At 36.5% G+C, this 20614-nt stretch overlaps 1 protein-coding gene across 1 annotated transcript; it reads left to right on the top strand.

The window, feature by feature from the left end:
* The first annotated feature begins 363 nt into the window (after positions 1-363).
* dhtkd1 (dehydrogenase E1 and transketolase domain containing 1) lies at positions 364-19271 on the top strand. The gene is made up of 17 exons (XM_020934886.2): positions 364-1696; positions 2472-2624; positions 3544-3755; positions 4911-5105; positions 5548-5817; positions 9597-9768; positions 10436-10634; positions 11829-12141; positions 12835-12919; positions 12996-13135; positions 13666-13816; positions 14279-14385; positions 14955-15119; positions 15198-15280; positions 15929-16095; positions 17284-17369; positions 18247-19271. The coding sequence occupies exons 1-17, from the start codon at positions 1525-1527 to the stop codon at positions 18346-18348; spliced, it is 2772 nt and encodes a 923-aa protein (XP_020790545.1). The 5' UTR covers positions 364-1524; the 3' UTR covers positions 18349-19271.
* Positions 19272-20614: the final 1343 nt, after the last annotated feature.

Genomic DNA, 20614 nt, shown 5'->3' with positions numbered 1-20614 from the left:
ATCGTGGTAAGTTTCATGTTAGTACCTGTGCTGTCCACATAGTTTTATGGTCATCAAAAAGTTTGAGAAGTTATGTGGGTAATTGTCTTAGTTTAAAGGAGTCAACTGTTTAGTTTGAGCCTTGCTTTTTACCTGTGTAGTTTTCTGTTTCCCATAGAGGAGTGTGTAGCCCAAGGACTGTGTTAATTTTGGTCAATGTTTGTTCATGTGTGGTGTGTTTCTTTACCTCTGTCTGAATTAAACCATTTCCCTGAATATTGACTGTGTCTGTGCTGTGCTTGTCCAGTGCTGTAAAGACATTTGCGTCTCCCTTTGTCTGTGGCTCATGTCTCGCTAACATTTTTCTGTTGTGCCTCTGCTTCTGCTACATATGAAAGGTACACAGTCCTTTACCTCCTTAACTATAGCATAGACCTGATTTTGCTCAGCTCTGTTTGCATTATAGATTAGTTTAAAAAAAAAAAAAAATCATTCAGTGGTACTTAAAGTGAAACGTGTTGTCTTTATATAAATTGTCAGTGAGCACTTATGGTTTAGCCCTGGGAAGTTTATCATGGATTTACAAACTATGGCATTTATAATGCTCTGCTTCAGGTTTCAGTTCACCTAAATCTAATCTTAGAAATACATGAAAAACGTAAACAGATTGCCATGTTGCAGTCTTCGCAAACTAGCCTATTTTACCAAGTTACAGGTCAGATCTGTGGAGAAGGGTGCCCCCTCAGAGCAAATGCATGCTTTCCAGGGTATTTCTAAACAATAAAAGCAGCTCCAATTGAATCAATGCAAGAAATAAATGGCTTTAAAGTAGCCTTGACTCCAAAGGACAGCCAGCTCTAGATTCAAATACAGAAATTGAAAACCTATTCATCTGGTCTAATTTTGAATTTAAAAGTAACATTGGATCTTTAATTGCAAGCACTTTAGCACTAGTCAAAAAGCCTACAGGAGTATCTTTCCAACAGATCAAGTCAACTATTTCTTGCAGCTGAAACAAAACAAAAAGATTTCAAACTCAAAGCTTTAAAGAGCGTAGATAACTTATCCTGAATCAAATGCAAACTTTAGATTTGAAATTGCATTTGATTTATCGACTGGAAACATGAACTTTAAGAAGATGATGAAGATAAAAATGTTCATTCCTTAAAAATGTATAAATGTGCGGAGGGTGTTTGAACACATCACGTGCACTTGTTGCTCAGTTGAAATGGGAAACCTGAGCGCTGCACCGACTGGCCAACAACCTCGTCCTAAAAAAGCAAAAAAAAAAAAAAAAAAAAACTATCAAAAATTATCAAACAATTTTCTAGCTTTTTCTTTAACATGAGTTTCAATCATCCATGTTAACAAAATAAATGATCTACATCTTAAAGGTAAAAAGTAATAGCATTTGTACAAGCCAATCGGATTGCGCAGCGGCGTCTCCTCCCACATCGTGCGTCCCTGTCTCGGCGCAGTATGGCCGCTTAGTTGCAGCCATCGTGCGATCGCTCTCAACTGTATTATTTATTTTACATTTTAATCATGTCTGCCTTGTTGATTCTCAACAAATCCTTGTGCCGACTCCCTCCGACTGTAGCCCGGCAGGTCCTGGGCTGCTGTTACCACACTGAACGAGGAGTTTACGGGTACCGACCCAAACACACCGACAGGGACCTCAAGTTGTGCACGGAGTGGACTGCAGCACTAAACCAAGGTCAGTACGGGGCATAGGATCCACAAAATCAACTAGTCAAGTGTTTCAGTCTTGTGTGGGTCGCGTACGAGTGGAATTGCATAGTTGTATTGTCAGATAACTGCTCCTTATTGTTTTTCCACAACATCTGAATCTACTAATTACAGAAATACATTGCTCAAGGAAACTAACTGCTTTGAAAAGTAACCCATTTGCTTAGTCATCAAGAGACCATTCCTTTATTATGCATAGATGTAATTATTCTGTGCACTGTGTCTGTAGACTTTATAATTTTGTGACAGCAGAAGAGCATGTAGATCTAAACTCATGGCTTTCTGGTTTAACCTACTACTAGAAGTTTGCAGGTCTGGTCATAAAGGTAATTATTAATTATATGTATCCATACTTACGCCTATACATGAGCTACAAAAAACAAAGTCACACAAATTCAAAGATTCTTTAAAATACACATGGTGGGCATTGGACTGTAAGCTTGACATCACTATGTTAGATCATTTACTCTGCAATGACCAAGAACTAACTTCATAAAAGGAGAGACAAAACAACACTCAAAAGGTGTCACAATAAACTTTCACTTTTTAAATTATTATTATTATTCATCACTGTATAATTACCTTCCATTATAATTTTATATAGTCAGGGTTAGGGTAGGTAGTTATAGGTACAGGTGTAGTACAGTCTTGGCAAACAAAGTATAGCATAGTATGGAAATAAATTGAACATTTAATAAATAAATTTAAATAATTTAAATCCTGTGTTGATTTTCTGTACCCAGATCATGGCGTGGCTCGTCTGGTAGAGGCATACAGAGCTCATGGGCACAAAGCAGCTAAAATTAATCCCTTACTCCCCGAAAAACCTGTAATGGACGATGTCCCAGAGATCAACACCCTGGCTGGAACCATTACAGGCAAACTCAACACCTCGGGTATGGTATAAGAAAGAAATAATGTGGTAATGAAGGCAACCTCACTTGTCATACAAAACAGTGTTTATAATAAAATAAAAAATAAAATAATATTCCCTCATCAGAAGAGACTACAAAGTGATCCGTAAATATGTTTTATTTTGTGTAATTCAACTATTCTGGATAAATATAGTCTCTTTCTCATTTCACAACTTATTACTTTACAACGCTTCAGGTAACACATTGTAATTATAGTATACAAGTTTGTTTTACTGAGTACAACCTCAACAGTACAAGACACACCCAGATGTGCCTGAACATGTTGACAATTGAAAACAAAACTCATGTCACATTTGAATGCTCAAATATTTACAGATATTGTCATGAATGGTAATTTAATTAATATGATTAATTAAAATAATTTTAAAATATTAATTAAATTTAATTAAAATATGTATTAATTAATTGTGAAGAAATGCAAAAATTATTATTATGGGGGTGACCGTAGCTCAGAGCATTTGTTCACTGATCCAAAGGTAAGAGTGGTCAGATCCACCGGACGCACAATTTGGCTTTGCGATTCCAGTGATTTGGTTATTTTTTGGCTCTATGATAAGCCATAAAATGTTGAATTAATAACTTCTATGACTCATTACAGATGCAAACTAACTAACTAAAGTGTTTCATTCTGCTATTTATTTGTTGGAGCTCATGTTTTTTTAAACAATATTTTAGATATAGAATAGTTTTTGTGGTTTAAAATCCAAGAGCAGATCCTCCAAGTGTTGATGCTCTTGGATTTTTGTGTCAGTGGCATAAATCAGTTTCAGTATTATTGTTTATAGTCTATATTTACTTCAGCAGTCTATTGAACTTCAAAATTAATTACCTGTGAATAATATGTACTAGAGATTATTGTTGTGCCTTTGTGCTTGGGTAGGTTTGAGGCATTTTGGCAAATCTGAAGCATCAGTAGAAGAAGTTCAGTCGTATTTGGAGAAGATGTACTGTGGTCATCTGTCAGTGGAGATCAGTCAGCTCAGCAGTCTCAAGGAGAGAGTGTGGTTTGCCGATCGCTTTGAGGAACTAAAAAACCAAAGCTTCAACGCTGAGGAGAAAAAACGTCTGGCCAAAATCATGCTGGAGTCACAGGCAAGTCTGAACGAAACGTGATAATATTTATTATTATATAGGAGGGGTCATTGTCCAACTTTTCCCACCTTGCATCTCATACGAATATATAAATTAGTTCTATGTTCCATTAAAGGCCCCATATTACACTATTTTCTAATCTGTATTACCATATTTTCCAGGCTATTAGGCGCGCTCTTAAGCCTCTAACCCTATCAAAAAACAACCGCACTCCCCACAATTCAAAGCGCCCTATACACAAATCCACTTGTGTCCTAGCACGACTTCAGTAAACTACAAAGCCGCACCACCTGCAGCGCACGCAAACACACACGGAGCAGACAGCGACCGCGCAGCGAAACACACCCGCAGCCACACTCATCATTCCACGCGAACGAGGAACGGAACGGAGGAACGAACCAAAAAAGCGAGTGCAATGTGCCACTCTGAGCTACAACTGAACTGAGTCACTGCAAACACGCCAACAATCCAGACAGCACCCTCCCTACACGCCACAATTGAACAAAGCCCAGAGGCACCGTGAACACGACAAAGTCCCACTGACCCACTGTTTTGTTTCGTTTAAAGTCCGGAGCGGTTTATTTGTGAAAAAAGTTTGAAAATAGACCATTTAATGACAGTGCGTCTTATAATCCAGAGCGCCTAATAGCCCGGAAAATACGGTATGTTTCCTCATCAAAAACATACCCTTAGTTGTGTTTTGTTTCATTCACACATGTTTATCATACAAACTCTGAATATTTGACTTATGACTTGACTTCGCTCCACAGAAAACACTCTGTTCCACCTTGTGATGTCATGTGGTAATGCAGGAAGTGCTCCACTGTGTTTTTAAACTCCATAACCCTTCACTAGAAACATGTGTATAATTTCCGCCTGGAATTTTCAAGCTCTACTGCGTCATGACATCACAAGGTGCAACAGAGCATTTTGAGCCCTGAAGGTGTAGACAGAGACACAGATATATTTTACGTAATTTTTTTACTAAATATTTGTAAACAGTTCATACAATTAACTTTTTTGAATATTTTTTAAAACAACAATTCTCTCTTAGATCTTAGTTTTAAATGTCAAAATATCAACCATATCAATCCGTATTCCTGTTGGAAAGTGCAATTAACCTGGCACCATACGCATCCTTGTATCAATATGTAGGAGTTTGACCACTTCCTGGCCACCAAATTTGCAACAGTGAAGCGATACGGAGGAGAGGGAGCAGAGAGCATGATGGGATTTTTCTACGAGCTCTTCTACCAGGCGAACCACAGTGGGGTGACGGACATTGTGATCGGGATGCCTCACCGCGGACGACTGAACCTCCTGACAGGCCTGCTCCAGTTCCCCCCTGAGGTCAGACAACACCCTAGAGCCATAGACAAGTGGTGTTTTCAAATGCTGGCCATGGTCCAAATAGCCTAAATATGCTGTATATAAAGTCATATAAAAATGTGAGCATTTACCATTTCATTTTACATCCAATTACATTTGATGTTTTAGATGTGCAAAATTGTGATTGGTTGGTCATTCATAACATAAAGGAGTGTGTTCTTTTTTTTTTTTTTTTCTAATTCACCTTTATGGCAATTAATTTATATTAAAACTTTTATCTTAACATAACATTGCATTTTCTTCATGTTTAACCTTCAAACATTTGCATACACGTGTCAGCACATAAAACTATTGACAATATTATACACATTTATACATTCCCTCCTAAATAAACAGAAAACCTCATCAGTTGTCAGAGTGTAAACAAAATAACTAGTGGTCCGTTCTGTGTCTGTACCTCCAGCTCATGTTTCGCAAAATGCGAGGTCTCAGTGAGTTTCCCGACACGTCTCCAGCCATCGGTGATGTGCTTTCTCACCTCACCTCGTCCATTGAACTGGATTTTGGAGCTGAACGTCGGATTCATGTGACCATGCTGCCGAACCCATCCCATTTAGAGGCCATTAATCCAGTGGCTCAGGGTAAGACCAGAGCGAGGCAGCAGCTGAGGCAAGAGGGGGACTACTCTCCAGATGAAAACGCTCAGCCAGGAGACCAAGTCATCTGTCTGCAGGTATGGGGAGAGGGTTTTTAAAGGAGACATTGTGTAAAATTAACCACGCTATAATGATCTAATGATTCACTTACCCCAAGTTTTATTAAGATTTATTCATGCATGTTAAATCCAACATTATCCTATATTTGAGGCTTGAGTGCTCAGATAATTTCTATTTTTGCCTACCCCCTATCTCCTCCCACATCTCTCTACATACAGTTTCTATTTTTAAGATGTTTTCTTCAGAAACAATAACATTGAGCCATAAAAAGTAACATTGCATTCACTGTCAACATCAGACATAGACCCTCCTACTTTCTTTTTAAAGCACTCACCTCTGGTTATTTTTGTCCAGTCCTTTTGATGGAACAAATATTAAAACAGCTACGTGCTCCTTATTTCTGTTCCTTGTGTCTGGACATCACTCTTACATAAACATGTCAGATTCAAAATTCAAGATTTGTATTGTCATTGTCATAGAAAACAACCAAATAACATTTAGAGCATCAAACACTGCATAATTTTGTTATGTAAAGTGCAATAAATAATCCCGGTGTAAACATTAGCACAATACTAACATTCTGTACAGCACACATGTAATAAATAGTCTTACCAACAGCATAAATATTCAATTATGTGAAGTTTAATGTCATTATGCTACAATGCAAAGTCCAGTTTCATGTTATTGTTTTGGTGGGTGTGGTTATTGTCCATGGGAGTGGGGCAGAGAGGGGCGGGGGGATACATGCTATTGATCAGTCTGGGTGTTCTGGCCTGAATGGACCTGGTACTAATTTCTGAAAGGGTCATCCTAATGATTTTCCCTGCTGTTTTTACCCCCTGCTGGATTACCCGCTGGTGGGCCTTAGTGCAGCTGCAGAACCACGCTAAAAAAACACTACTGATGGCCAGTGTTGGGGAGTAACGAATTACATGTACCGCCGTTATGTAATCAGAGTACAAATTATGAGTAACTGTATTCCGTTACAGTTACTGTTTCAATGAGTGGTAATTGGATTACAGTTACTTTGCTGAAATAAGTGGATTACAAGGCGGTATTTTCCTGTTTTCACATTTTGTGCTACATCCCATTTATTTATTTTTTTATTTTGGTAATTTCACTCATTGCTGGAAACCCAAACAGAACGCGCGCAATAAGAGCGATAGAAACGTCATGTTAAAGTTGGTGGTGTTAGTCACACAATGGAAGCAGCAGTGCATTGGTAAAAACGCATTTGTGTCTTGGAAATTTTTCTCCCGATGTGAGATATATATATATAAAAAAGCTAATATAAAATCGCCTACAACTTAAATGTGAAACCGGAGCTACTGGCACTGGTGAAAACAACCTGCATAGACTCATAATATCTGCACTACTGTCCTATAGTGACCTGCCACATGAGGGGACACGCACACAAACACACACAAACAAACACAAATACACACAAACACACACCAACACACACCTTCATCATCGTCATCAAACCTGACTACTACTTCCGTAGTTACTGCGCGGACACCGCCGTCTCGTGCGCCGCGTGTGGAACGTGTTTTCTCGCGTAAACCGCGCTTCCTCCTGTGCGCCTCTAAACCAGAACTAACACCAGGACTAAAACCAGAACTAACACCAGGACTAAAACCAGAACTAACACCAGGACTAAAACCAGGACTAACCCAGGACTAAACCAGGACTAAAGCAGGACTGAACCCGGTTTAAACTAGGACTAAACCACGACTAAACCAGAACTAAAGACCTGGTCTAGACCTGGTCTAAACCAGGTCTAAAATCAGGAGTAATCAGGTCTAAAAATCAGGACTAAACCAGGACTAAACCAGGACTAAACAACATGACACCTAACAGTAGGTTGATATAATTTAAGATGATCTCATATAAAAAATAATTTCTCTATCAATAATATGTTTTAATATTAAGGAAAGGCTTATCTTGTTATTGTCTTTTAACAGACAAAACCTCTTATATTAAGATATCGTGGTCTTTGTTTCTCTACAGCAAAAAGTTGCTTATTCATGGAGACTTGGGCTCAGACAATTTGAAGACAACAAACAAGAATTTTCAGGATGTGGTTGCTACATTCATGTCATTAAAAAAAAAAAAGACAATATCAAGTAATCCAAAGTAATCAGATTACATTACTCACTTTAAGTAATTTAATGGATTACGTTACAAACTACATTTTGGGGTGTGTAATCTGTAATCTGTAGGGGATTACATTTTAAAAGTAACCTTCCCAACACTGCTGATGGCACAGTTGTAGAAGTTTACCATCAGTGGTCTGGGGATGTTGGTGCTCAGTTTCTTCAAGTAGTAGAGGTTGGATCTTCCTCACAGCTGACTCTGAGCCAGTGTGAATGCCCCAGGACAGATCCTCTCTCATAGAGAGAGGGTGGAGGTTGTTTTGTTTTTGAGAAAGTCCACAATAATCTAATTGGTCCAGATTATTGTTGTGACAGCATGATGCCAGATGTTACACCTTCTTCCTGTAGTCCATCTCATTGTCATTGGATGCAAAAATGAGAGCAGTTGTAATAGCTCTGGACTGCTGCGTCTGTGCATACCTCCATCTTGGATTGTAATGTCAATGTAAATGTAAATACCTGACTTCACACACTTTCAGTCTTCGATTTATAATATTTTGCTGAATTTTTCTGTGGCATACCTTTATGTAAAGTCAGCCATTTTTGCAGCACACTATATGGAAATATGGCAAGTGTATGAGAGTTATGCAGTGACTGGCTTCTTCTAGCTTCTCTTCTCATTGCCGCATATTTCCTACATCTTGCATCATGGTCTGTGAAGTGGTCCCCTCTTATCCCTCAAAGAGAGAGAGTAACTTATAAAAGGGGCCGAGCAGGATCATGGTGAGAAAAAGTCCCACTTAAACTTAAAGGCAAATATAGGCACTTTCAAGTTGTTTTAGCACAACAGTAAATTTAAGCATATAGATCATTCAGTTTACATGTTCAGCTGTAAGATCAAAACAGTGGTATAATACATGTGCATATAGTGTCTTATGTGCACAGTATGTATTTGCATTGGGTTAATTGTTCATTATTGCAAAAAAGTAATCCTGTTTGGAAAATGAATGTATTTTATTTTATTTTTTGACTAGTGATTCTCAAACTTCACCTAAAGTACCGTCTTTACTTTGAAAGATTTGTCCTATTGTCTTTCAGAAAAGAAGACAGAAAAATTACCAAGGCTAAACCATTATAAATTAGAAGAAGAAACAAAAAGAGACTTGATAAAATTATATTCGTGAAGGACATCATTTGAAAATTATAAAATGTACCATTAATTTCAATTCATTTTAGCCCTGACTTGCAAAGCGCTTTAGAAAATGGGGCGGGTGGAGGCTGTTTTTAAAGTTATGCTGCTGATAACCTGGACCTGGAGTACAGTGTCTCATTTCTCTGTATTTTTTATACTGAAATGACAAATTCTGATTCTGATTTGACCAAAGCTTTAACATTTGCTTGTCAAAAATATTAATATTATATGAATACAATTTCTTTCTAGAATAAAAATTAGGACCAAATCATGGCCTTACATTGATTCCAAGAATCTAAAAAAAAGAATAAATATAATAATATTTAGTCTTTAATAACATATAATAATAATATTGTAACAACGAAACCAGCACAAATATAGGTTTAGGTTTTTCAAAAGGAAAACAAAGGAATTTTTTTACTTGAAAGGCAATATGAAATCCACAGTGATTCAAACTATTTAAACAAACCTGGTCCTGGTCTAAATGAAACAGTATTTTCTTCAACAGGTCCATGGGGATGGCTCATTCACGGGGCAGGGCATCGTTCCTGAGACTCTGACCCTCTCAAACCTGCCCCACTACAGGGTAGGGGGCAGTATCCACCTCATTGTCAACAACCAAGTGGGTTACACCACTCCATCAGAAAGGGGCAGGTCCTCGCTCTACTGCAGTGATGTTGGTAAGAAAAAATATAAACAGAATTTAAGCTGTGTTAAATGTTAGTATTATGAAGTATTATTACTCACTTAGACGTCATCATAAATAACCTAATCAAGAAGAATTAAGTAACTGTGGTTTTGTTTTTGTTTCATTCACACATGTAACGCTGCATTATTAGGGTGTCTAGAGCTCCCAGGCTCAAAATGCTTTGTTCCACCTTGTGATGTCATGTAGTGATCGTTTCAAGTTAACAGCTACCTTTTACTTTTAGTTCAGTAGAGATAGACATTTCCAGGCCTGAAATCATCCAAATGATTTTAGTGAAACTGTATGGAGTTTAAAAACACAGTGGAGCACTTGTATTGTATTACCACATGACATCACAAGGTGGAACAAAGTGTTAAAATACAGGATTTGTGTCTTAAACATGTGTGAATGAAACAAAACAAAATTCTACATATGCTATTGGTGAGGACACAACATAATTTTAAAAAAATGCTCAAAAATGGCTTAATATAGGCCCTTTAAAAATAACATTTAATTGTAAAAGAAAGATTTCTCTCTCTCATATTTTTTTACATTTCTATTTTGTACTTGCTAGTGAGAAACCTTTCATTTTAGCCTGGGTATTTTTTAGTATTTCTAATATTTCTTATATTATCTAACATTTGCACTCATGTTTTCAGGTAAAATGGTGAACTGTGCTGTGATCCATGTGAACGGCGATGATGCTGAAGAGGTGCTGCGGGCCACTCGTTTGGCTGTGGAGTATCAAAGGACATTTCGGAAAGACATCATTTTGGACCTCATCTGTTACCGTCAGTGGGGCCATAATGAGCTGGATGAGCCTTTCTTCACAAACCCGGCTATGTACAAGATTATCCGGTATGGATAATCTTGTAAATGTAATTATGTAATGTTGACACTAGCAGTCAAAAGACGCACCCTCTCTTTCAGTCAAATTTTTGTATTTATGTTTACTTCTTTCTATATTTTAGATACATACTGAAGACATCACATACATGAACCAAGATATATGGAATTATGTAGCAAAGGAAAAAACAAATTATAACTCAACGAAATATTTTTATACTTTATATTCAAATTCCTCTAAAGTATTCACCCTTTGCTTTTTCGACATTGCTGCAAACCCTTGGCCTTCTCTTAATGATCTTCTTGATGAAGTCTCCTGAAATGGTTTACTTAACATTTCTGATGTCAGGATCAAAAAATGCCAAAGTGCAAAATAGGGTGCAAACAAAGGGTGGTTATTTAAAAAAATCTAAAATATGAAACAAGTTTTGACTTATTTTTAGTTTATTTCTTGTTTGTTACATTCCACATGTGTTCATTCATAGTTTTTGATGCCTTCAGTGAGAATCTAGAATGTAAACTAGAAAAGCACTCAGAGAGCGCAGACCTCCACCAAGGACTACCCCCATTTTTTATATAAATTGCGATAAAATCAGTCTTCTGGATCAGATCCGGATCAGCCTTTGGAATATGAAAGAGGATCCCATTGTCCATCCCTGAGTCAAATTTCATGGGGTTTGGTCAATAATTAACCGAGATATTGAGAAACAACATTTTTGGCCCCATTTACCACAATGTTAACTAAAATTTCAAAGTGATCCAGAATCCAGGATTTCTTCCGGATCACCCCCAAAATGAAATCACTTCTTCCTTTTCACATTTCCAACAAATCCTGAAAATTTCATCAAAATCGGTCCATAGCTTTTTGAGTGATGTTGCTAACAGACAAACAAACAAACAAACAAACAAACAGACAAACGCCGGCAAAAACATAACCTCCTTGGCGGAGGTAATAATCATGGGAAAAAGGATGAAACATAAATGGAAAAAGTGTGTCCAAAGTTTTGGCTGGTAGTGTAGATGGTGATTGCACAGAAAATATGACTAAATGAAAAATAATGACAGGTGATTCATAGTTTGACATTTGTAATTTCAGTGTATTTCTATTTGCTTGCCTGGACATATTTTAATAACAGTCACAATATATATCAGCGATTGTTTTCTTTCAAATTGCCCTGGTAGAATCAACATGAATTTTTTTTGCAGTTCTCGTAAGAGTGTCCCTGACTCCTACTCGGATCAGCTCATTGCGGATGGTTTGATGACTGAAGAGGAGCGCGATGGCATCAAATCCAAACACTACGGCATGCTCAATGAAAAACTGTCCAACATGACTTTGTACAGCCCCCCGCCCACCAACCTGCAGGGCCGCTGGGGGGGCCTGGTCGAACCCCAGGCCAAAGTCTCCACATGGGACACTGGAGTGCCTATCCCCCTTTTGCAGTTTGTCGGAGCAAAGTCTGTGAACATCCCTGAAAATACTCAGCTCCACAGCCATCTAGGAAAAACTCATGTTCAGGTATTGATAAAGCATCTAATAGCAGTGTCTGTATTGTTAATAAATGTTATTATTTTTCCATTCACAATTGTAATGCATGCCAGTAACTAGTAGTGATGGGAAGAATACCTTGAAAATGTTTTTAGAATACCCGAATTAAAATGTATTATCTAACATATTCCCTTACATGGGCCTATCAGAGTACTGTAATCTGAATACTTAGAATATTTTACATTGAGTTGCATTAGTGTAAAAACATGACTTATAATTACCAACAACTATTATTTAGTTGCACTGATGTTATGCATTAATCTATGTCTAATTAGAGACAGAAAATCAGACATGTATCAATACAAGAGCTGTGTTTTGTATTTTTCTTATTACCCAAATATGCCCAAAATGATAACATACCAGCATGTATTTCATTTAATTTAGAAAAGAAACTGCATTCTGAATACTAATAAATTAAAGAGTAACTGTATCGGAATATAATTACTCAAAATTAGTATTCAGAATATATTTTCGGTACATGTATTCACTTAGTTCCCAACACTGGTAACTAGATGCACTAATCTCACTCTGTTATAGTTGTCCAAGGTTAAATCAATACAGTATTAACATTTTTGGCATGTCTGACATTTTTTTCTAATCACAGACATAGACGTGCGACAATGAACTTGCATTATTTTGACTTAATTTGTTCTTTTATCTAAGGCTCGCCTGCAAAAGTTGGAGGAAGGGACCAAACTCGACTGGTCTACAGCAGAAGCCCTGGCTTTTGGCTCTCTTCTCAGTCAAGGTTTGTGTTTGAATAAAAAGTAATATCATGCCAGAAATATTAAAATATGACCTTTCTGCCTCAAATTTGTCTCCAGGTTTTAATATCCGTATCAGTGGGCAGGATGTTGGACGAGGCACATTCAGTCAGAGACATGCGATGGTGGTGTGTCAGGAGACTAATGATACATACATACCATTAAACAACATAAGCCCTGAGCAAACTGGCTTCTTGGAGGTAATACCAAGATACAAATAAGTCCTACACCAGAAAATAGAACAAGACATTTTACTTCTCATATATTTAATCACAAGCCTTTCATGATAATTACTATATTGACTTATCCTTCAGTGTATGTTAAATGGAACAATCATTTTTGAGGGTCAATATTTATCATGGAGACTTTTTCTTTGTACTTAGTGGGGGAAGTTTTGTTGTTATTCTGTTAGACAATTGCGATTTGAGCTCTAGACTAGAGGGTTGAATAAATCACTTCTTTGACTCATTATAGATACAAACTAACTACTGAAGTGTTTCATTCTGCTGTTTATTTGTTGCAGTTTGTGTTTTTAACCATATTGTACATTTAGAATAGTTTTTAGGAAAACTATACTTTATTATTTATCCTTTATACTTTTTATTGTCTTAGTGGCATAAATTTGTTTTAATATTATCGTTTATCGTCTTTATTTTCTTCAGCATAATATCGTACTTCAAAATTTATTGTGACATGCCTAATTGAACTGTTATTACTGTTAATGTTTTAGGTTTGCAACAGTCCTTTGTCAGAAGAGGCGGTGCTTGGCTTTGAATATGGGATGAGTATTGCACAACCTAAACTTCTTCCCATTTGGGAGGCTCAGTTTGGAGACTTCTTCAATGGAGCACAAATCATCTTTGATACATTCATTTCTGGAGGTACATAAACTCACTGACTTAAAGGGCCAATATTACACTACTGTATTTTCTGGTCTCTGTTTTAATGTTTCTTTATAAAAAACATAACCAAAATTGTGTTTTGTTTCATTCACACATGTTTAACACACAAATCCTGCATATTTAAGCGTGTTCTTCTCTCAAACTAGAATCATTTGGATTGTTTCACCTCTAGAATTACTAATCTTTTCTAAACAAAAGGTAAAAGGTAGTGTTAACATGAAAATTACCACTTCATGACAGGTGGTATAAAGCATTTTGAGCTTTGGAGATGGAGACAGACTCATAATAAAGGGTTACTCAAATGTGTGAATGAAACAAAACACAACTCCAGGTATGTGTTTGAGGAGGTAACAACATTATAACCTGGCTTAAAGTTCACAAGTGTCACTTTTGTGTAACACAGGACATTTAAACTAAACGGTGTAAATAAAATGTCCACAGGTGAAGCCAAGTGGCTGTTGCAGTGTGGGATGGTGATTCTCTTGCCCCATGGTTATGATGGGGCAGGTCCTGAGCACTCATCCTGTCGAATGGAGCGCTTCTTACAGGTTTGTATTTATTTACACACTGCTAACCCTAAATGACGTTAATTTGACTGTCACTCAAAACACTACTGCAAAACAACAACAAAAGTCTCATCTCATCGACTCATCTCATTTTACTCAATATATGACGGATGGAACAATGTTTTTTGGGGGGGGGTCAGTATTTTTCATGGGGACTTTCTTTGCACTAGTGGGAACGTTTTGGCTATTTTCTGCAATATGATGAGATTTGAGCTGTCAAAAGTCACTTTATGAACTTCTGTATGACTCATTATAGACACAAACTGCTTACATAATTGTTGCATTTTGTTATTTCTTTATTGCAGTCCATATTTTTTTTAACAATATTGTACATTTAGAACATTTTTGTGTATAATTTTGCTTTATGGTTTGGTTTCAGTATTATTGTTTATCGTCTATATTTACTTCAGCAATATATCTCACTTCAGAATTAGCTATCATGACAGGCCTAGTGAAAAGAAACTGCATAAATTTCAAGTGGTTTCAAACTGTAGCACTTGCTTCCAATATTACCTGACCCCTGTATTCATAAATCCGTGTTTGTGTGTCAGATGTGTGACAGTAAACTGGATGGTGTTGATGGAGACACTGTCAACATGTCTGTAGTGAACCCCACCACTCCAGCGCAGTACTTCCACTTACTCCGAAGACAGATGATAAGAAACTTCAGAAAACCCCTCATTGTGGTTGGACCCAAGACTCTGCTTAGATTCTCTGTAAGTGCTAAAATTTTTAATTGCTAAATAAAGTAAATTAAATTAACTGATAATTAATTAATGATCTTTATTATTCAGGGGGCAGTGTCTAGTTTGAGTGAGATGGCACCAGGCACCTCATTCAAACCAGTACTTGGTGATACAGTGGTCTCAGCTGAAAGGTAATCAACTTTTTTGTTTCATTTTTGCCTTTATTTATCAGAAAGGAATTATCGATATCTGTGAAGCCAGTGAATAAGTAGTTGTCACAGTCAATGTTGAAAGGTCCCATTTTATGAAAAATTTACTCTTGTGAGCTTTAATCTTCATCAAAAACATACCTGGAATTGTATTTTGTTTCATTCACACATATCTGTCTACATCTCCAAAGGTCAGAAGGCTCTTTTCTACCTTGTGATGTCATGTGGTGGTAGTGTTCAAGTTAATGGCTACTTTTTTAGCTTTAGACAAGTAAAAATAGGCAATTCCAGGGCTTAAATTAGCCAAATGATTCTAGTGACGATATATGGAGTTTAAAAACACAGCGGAGCTCTACCTGTTTTACCACATGATATCACAACTTGGAACAGAGTATTTTCTGTTTGAGAGAAGAACTCCACCTAAATATGCAGGGTTCATGTGACTGAAACGAAACACAACCCCAGGTATGTTTCTGATGAGGAAACGACATATAGCAACACCACCAACAACAAAATATAACATAGATCGGAAAACAGCGTAATATGGGCCCTTTGTCTTACTTTATGGAGTCATTCATTTCTTAATATAGATCTACAATTTAACTTCTGAAGCTTTTGTTGTTGCCACAGTGTCCAGAGGGTGGTGCTGTGCTCAGGGAAGCATTACTACGCCTTACTGAAGCAGAGAGAGGCTTCAGCGGCTAACCAAAACACAGCTCTGATCAGACTGGAGGAACTGTGTCCATTTCCACTGGACGCTCTGCAGCAGGAGCTCACAAAATACCCCAATGCTAAAGGTATAACTGATGCCAAGATAATGTACAACAAGAAATTTTCTGCTTTCCAACAGGTAAATTTAAGTGTGTATGACAGATTTCTATAATTCTCTTATTTTGACTTGGTGGGATTGTAACTATAGTAAATATAAATTATAGTTTTACACCAACCAAGAACCAATTTGCGAAGAAAAGTTGAAAAATATGTTGAAAATTACAGGAAGTAGTATTGGTGACATCACACTAGGGGAATCATATCCAAAAGTTCGAGGCAATTTACACATAAGAAACACATTTTTTTTTTCTGTTACTTTAAACATGATTCAACAAAATGAAGGTATCTTATATTTGTATTTGTCAGATAATAATTTCTGTGTACATTTGCCATTAGCCATTAGTTTTGCTAAATTCGCTAGTGTGGAGTCACGTTTCCCATCCAGAAATTAAAATTTGAAACCTAAGAAATGGCTAAGTTGGTAAAACAAGTGTGAATATTTTTGTAAAATGAGTAGTCTAACCTGTCAAAGGCACTTTAACCATTTAGGCAGGAGTATGGAATACGACTGTAGCATTGTTTATAAGTCAAATTAGCAGTCAAAACACCGTGATTTGGTGTAAAGGGCCTAAAATATATATTTATATAAAGGGGTCTGTTTATATAAGTGAGTAGTGAGTAGCCTAGCTCTCTAAATATAACTTCATGGGTTGTTTGGACAGGTCTTAACTCTTGTTTTATAATTGTAGTCCTAAAAACCCCTTTCTCATGGCATAGTCAGTTTCTGGTCTTGAACAACATTGACGTATGCACGAGGTCTTTTCTGGTTCATTTTTTTTATCTCTATTAAACCGATTCAGATCAGCCACAAGGAATGTCTGAATACTTTTTGCAATGAGAGATTATTGAAAGCTAGTTTACTGACCCTGACAGCATCTCCATGGTTTTAGGCTTTCCGGTAATTGCACAGTAATGCAGATATGTACAGTAATAACTTGCGTCTAATGGTTTTTCAATTCAAAGCAAGAATATCATTGAAAAGAGCAACAAATCCTTTTAGGAATGCTGCTTTGAGAGAGCTGAACCTGACCATACCAAAGACAGTCCAATATTTTGTTGTCTTTTGTATAAATGTGAAGAGGTTTTGTGACATAATCCCCTCTTGTGTGACTCAAACCTGTCATGTTCTTACCTTGAGAAGTGTTGTGTTTCAGAGTTTGTTTGGAGTCAAGAAGAACCTGAAAATATGGGTCCCTGGTCGTTTGTAGGTCCTAGGTTTGAGAGACAACTGGCCTGTAAGGTAAAAACACTGTCAATAAATGCTGTATAGTCCTTTATACTAATATCAACCACCTTAATAGATATAGATTAAGAAGGTAAATCTAAATATTATAAATAACTACTAGTCATATAATAATAACTAGTCATTTAGGTACAGTCATTGTGCTACAGTTTAGTTTTCTTCAATAATAATAATTTAGATAAAATAATACTGGCACCTTTTTGCATTTGCAAAAATATTTTAAGTATCTGGTATTTTCGTGTGAAGAAAGAATTATTCCAACCTAGAATTCCCAACTTCAGGGAAATAATAAAATGGAAAAAAAAAAATAAGTCAGCTGGATGTGTTATGAGTCAGCCCGGAAAATAAGTGTCATTCCACTGCCGTTTTTTACAGTCTTTTTCCCCCTGTTGCTCTTATTTGTTTGTAAGGTATCTCTGAGTGTCCAAAAATGTGTCATATAAGTCTGATGTATTATTATCATTATTATTATTATGTACAAGTAAAAGTTTAAATAAGGCTAAGTTTAAGTCATTACTATAGATTTTAAGATAAGATAAGATAATCCTTTATTGTCTCCCATGGGAGAAATTTGTCTTGGGACAGAGGGTAACATGCTTTATCAAAAAACAGGACAACACAACACAAAGCAGCACATAAACAAACACCATAAAACAAAGTAAATATGAGGCCAAGTATGACCACGAGTGATGCACCAACAGGACCTTTAAATTATTCTTAACAGGCAAGCCCTTGCATTCTTCTATTCTATTAATTATTGCACATTCCCTAAGCCTATGTGCAGTTTTGATTTGCATTGTATTATTAGTAATACAAGCATTATTGAGGAATACTGTAGGTATAGTGTAAAATAATGTACTTTTTTCCTCTTTAGCTTCGTCTCGTGAGCCGTCCTGCGTTGCCTGCTCCCGCTGTGGGCATCGGGACCCTTCACCATCAACAACAAGAGGCCATCCTGAACGCCACCTTCTCCTGAGACCCAACCACCAAAGACACGCATTAACTCTACACTACAAACTCTATCTGCTGTTTAAACTCTCATCAACACTAGTAACTGTGAAGTAGGGAGGAACCTGGGACCTTTGTTTGTATATTTTTACAGACGCGCGGTTTAGCATTTATGAATTTATGAATGTGAACACAACCTATTAATCAGGTTTGTGAGCATTACAATCCTAAGACACTTAATAATAATGTTTACAATTGCAAATCTGTAGAATTTAAGCTTCATGTTGACTGCCAACCTGCAAAAGGATGATTTCCCATTAACCACTGTATTTTACTTACCTTGACATTGGGCTGCTGTTAGAAGTACCAGTCAAAAGTTTGAACACACCCTCTCTTTCAAAGTTTTAGTTTTCTTTAATTTTACTACCTTTACATCCTATATGCAAACGTAAGACATCAAGTATATGAAGTAACATATGGAATTATGGAGTAAAGAAAAAAGGATAAATAACTACTAAATAGTTTGGAAGGCAAAGCAAATGAGGATTGAGGATTTGAATATTACATTTACTTTTTTTTGGTAAATAATTCCATATATCTTACTTTATATATTTGATGTCTTCAGTATGTATATAAAATGTAGATGTAAAGTTGTAAAAACTAAGAAAAAACATGAGGGGACGTGTCAAAATTTTGACTGGTCGTTTATATCAGTTACTATTAGCATTGGCACAAAACAATATTGAATTTGTTTCTGAAAAAGCATTTTGAATTGTAACCTTTGTGATTGTGCGATATTTATCTAGACATTGTTTGTACTAACGTATTTAAATTGATGGTTTAATAGTGGATTAATTTTATGTTTACGTAGACTTAACTGGAAAAAATGAAAGGGCTAATGTAAATATACCAATCCAGAGCATTAAATTTCAATATTTTCTCATGAAGATACTTGATGTGGTGGTGTTGTATTTTGTTCAGCTAACACTGGGGAAGGCAGAGTCTTGAGGGTCGATAATCAAACTAAAAATAAGCTCTAAAACTTTCACAAGTGCCCATTACTCTGCAAAAGCAATCATACTCTGGATATCCAGCTGTGCCTGAGCTGAAAGTAGGCTAAAGAAACCAAAAAATCAATGTCGCTATTTTGTCTCTTTTAAACTAAAATAACAGAAGGTAAACAACACAGTATTTTATTTTTTAATTGGCACCAAGGTGCAAAATACCTTTCCATTAATATCCTGGGACTGGCCTTATACAAAGGAATCTATTCAACACGGAAATGTTAATTATATATCTCCATCTTAATTATCGCAATGACAATATTCAAACAATATTATGACAATTTATCAGAAATGCCCTCAAAACTTACCTGTTAATATGTTTGTTGAGACAGAAGTACATTTGAATTTACTTTAAAATGAAATACAAGTGTAGAAATATCACTTTATGCTATTCTTTTAAAACATAACACTGCTAATTTCTGTTATTATATATTTTTTGACATGTTTTAAATATTTTTTAATTTTCATTACTGACAATATTAATTTAGCATATTTCCAAAATATTTTTTAAAATATCTCCCACGTCTGTATGTGAGACGTTCTTCTCCAAATGAAAGAAGAAATATAATTTGTTGACACAACTTTTACAGCAGTTTCCTTCAGTTTGGATAATAGAAGCTCATTTGGGAGCGTGGTCACACCCACACTAAAAGGTCTGTCAGTGGTTTTATCGCTGTTCCCATCAGTGTAGCGTTATGTTGTTATGTCTGTGGGCAAGACACTATCTTGCCTCAATGTCTGCATACAGTGGTGCATAAATGTGGATGTTGATGTGTGTGTTTTATGTATGTGCCTTTGGCTGCTTTAAAAGAAGAAAAGAACCACACATTTTAAATATCTGTTATCTTAATGTTGAGTCTTGTGTAATGGCCTGTTGTGATTGTGGTCATTTAGCCACAAGCAAGAGTTCTGCGTATACACTGGAAATGTTAATGACTGGAGTATTTCCGCTGCAGTCAAATTGAGATTATCAAAGTGTATCTGGCTCATTATGTGTTCAGCAACTAGGCCAACAGTCTCAAGAATAATCTGAGAGTCAGGTTCATAAATGTGAAGGGTCATACTTTAATTTTCCATTGTCTAATCCTAAAAGAATAATTAAGCAATTCTTCGCCACGGTTCTTTTTAGAATCAAAATTGCTTTTTAAACTTTTGCAGTTTGTTTTTGAAAAGCAGTCAAAGGGGTGGCCTGGACCCTTCACGGGCCACGGACACACAACGCTACGGCCC

Source organism: Boleophthalmus pectinirostris, unplaced genomic scaffold (assembly GCF_026225935.1).
Source record: "Boleophthalmus pectinirostris isolate CB_2022bp ecotype Guang Dong unplaced genomic scaffold, ASM2622593v1 HiC_scaffold_2, whole genome shotgun sequence".
NCBI lineage: Eukaryota > Metazoa > Chordata > Actinopteri > Gobiiformes > Gobiidae > Boleophthalmus > Boleophthalmus pectinirostris.
The sequence above is the reverse complement of the archived record's forward strand: the minus strand, read 5'-3'. Positions and strand labels throughout refer to the sequence as shown.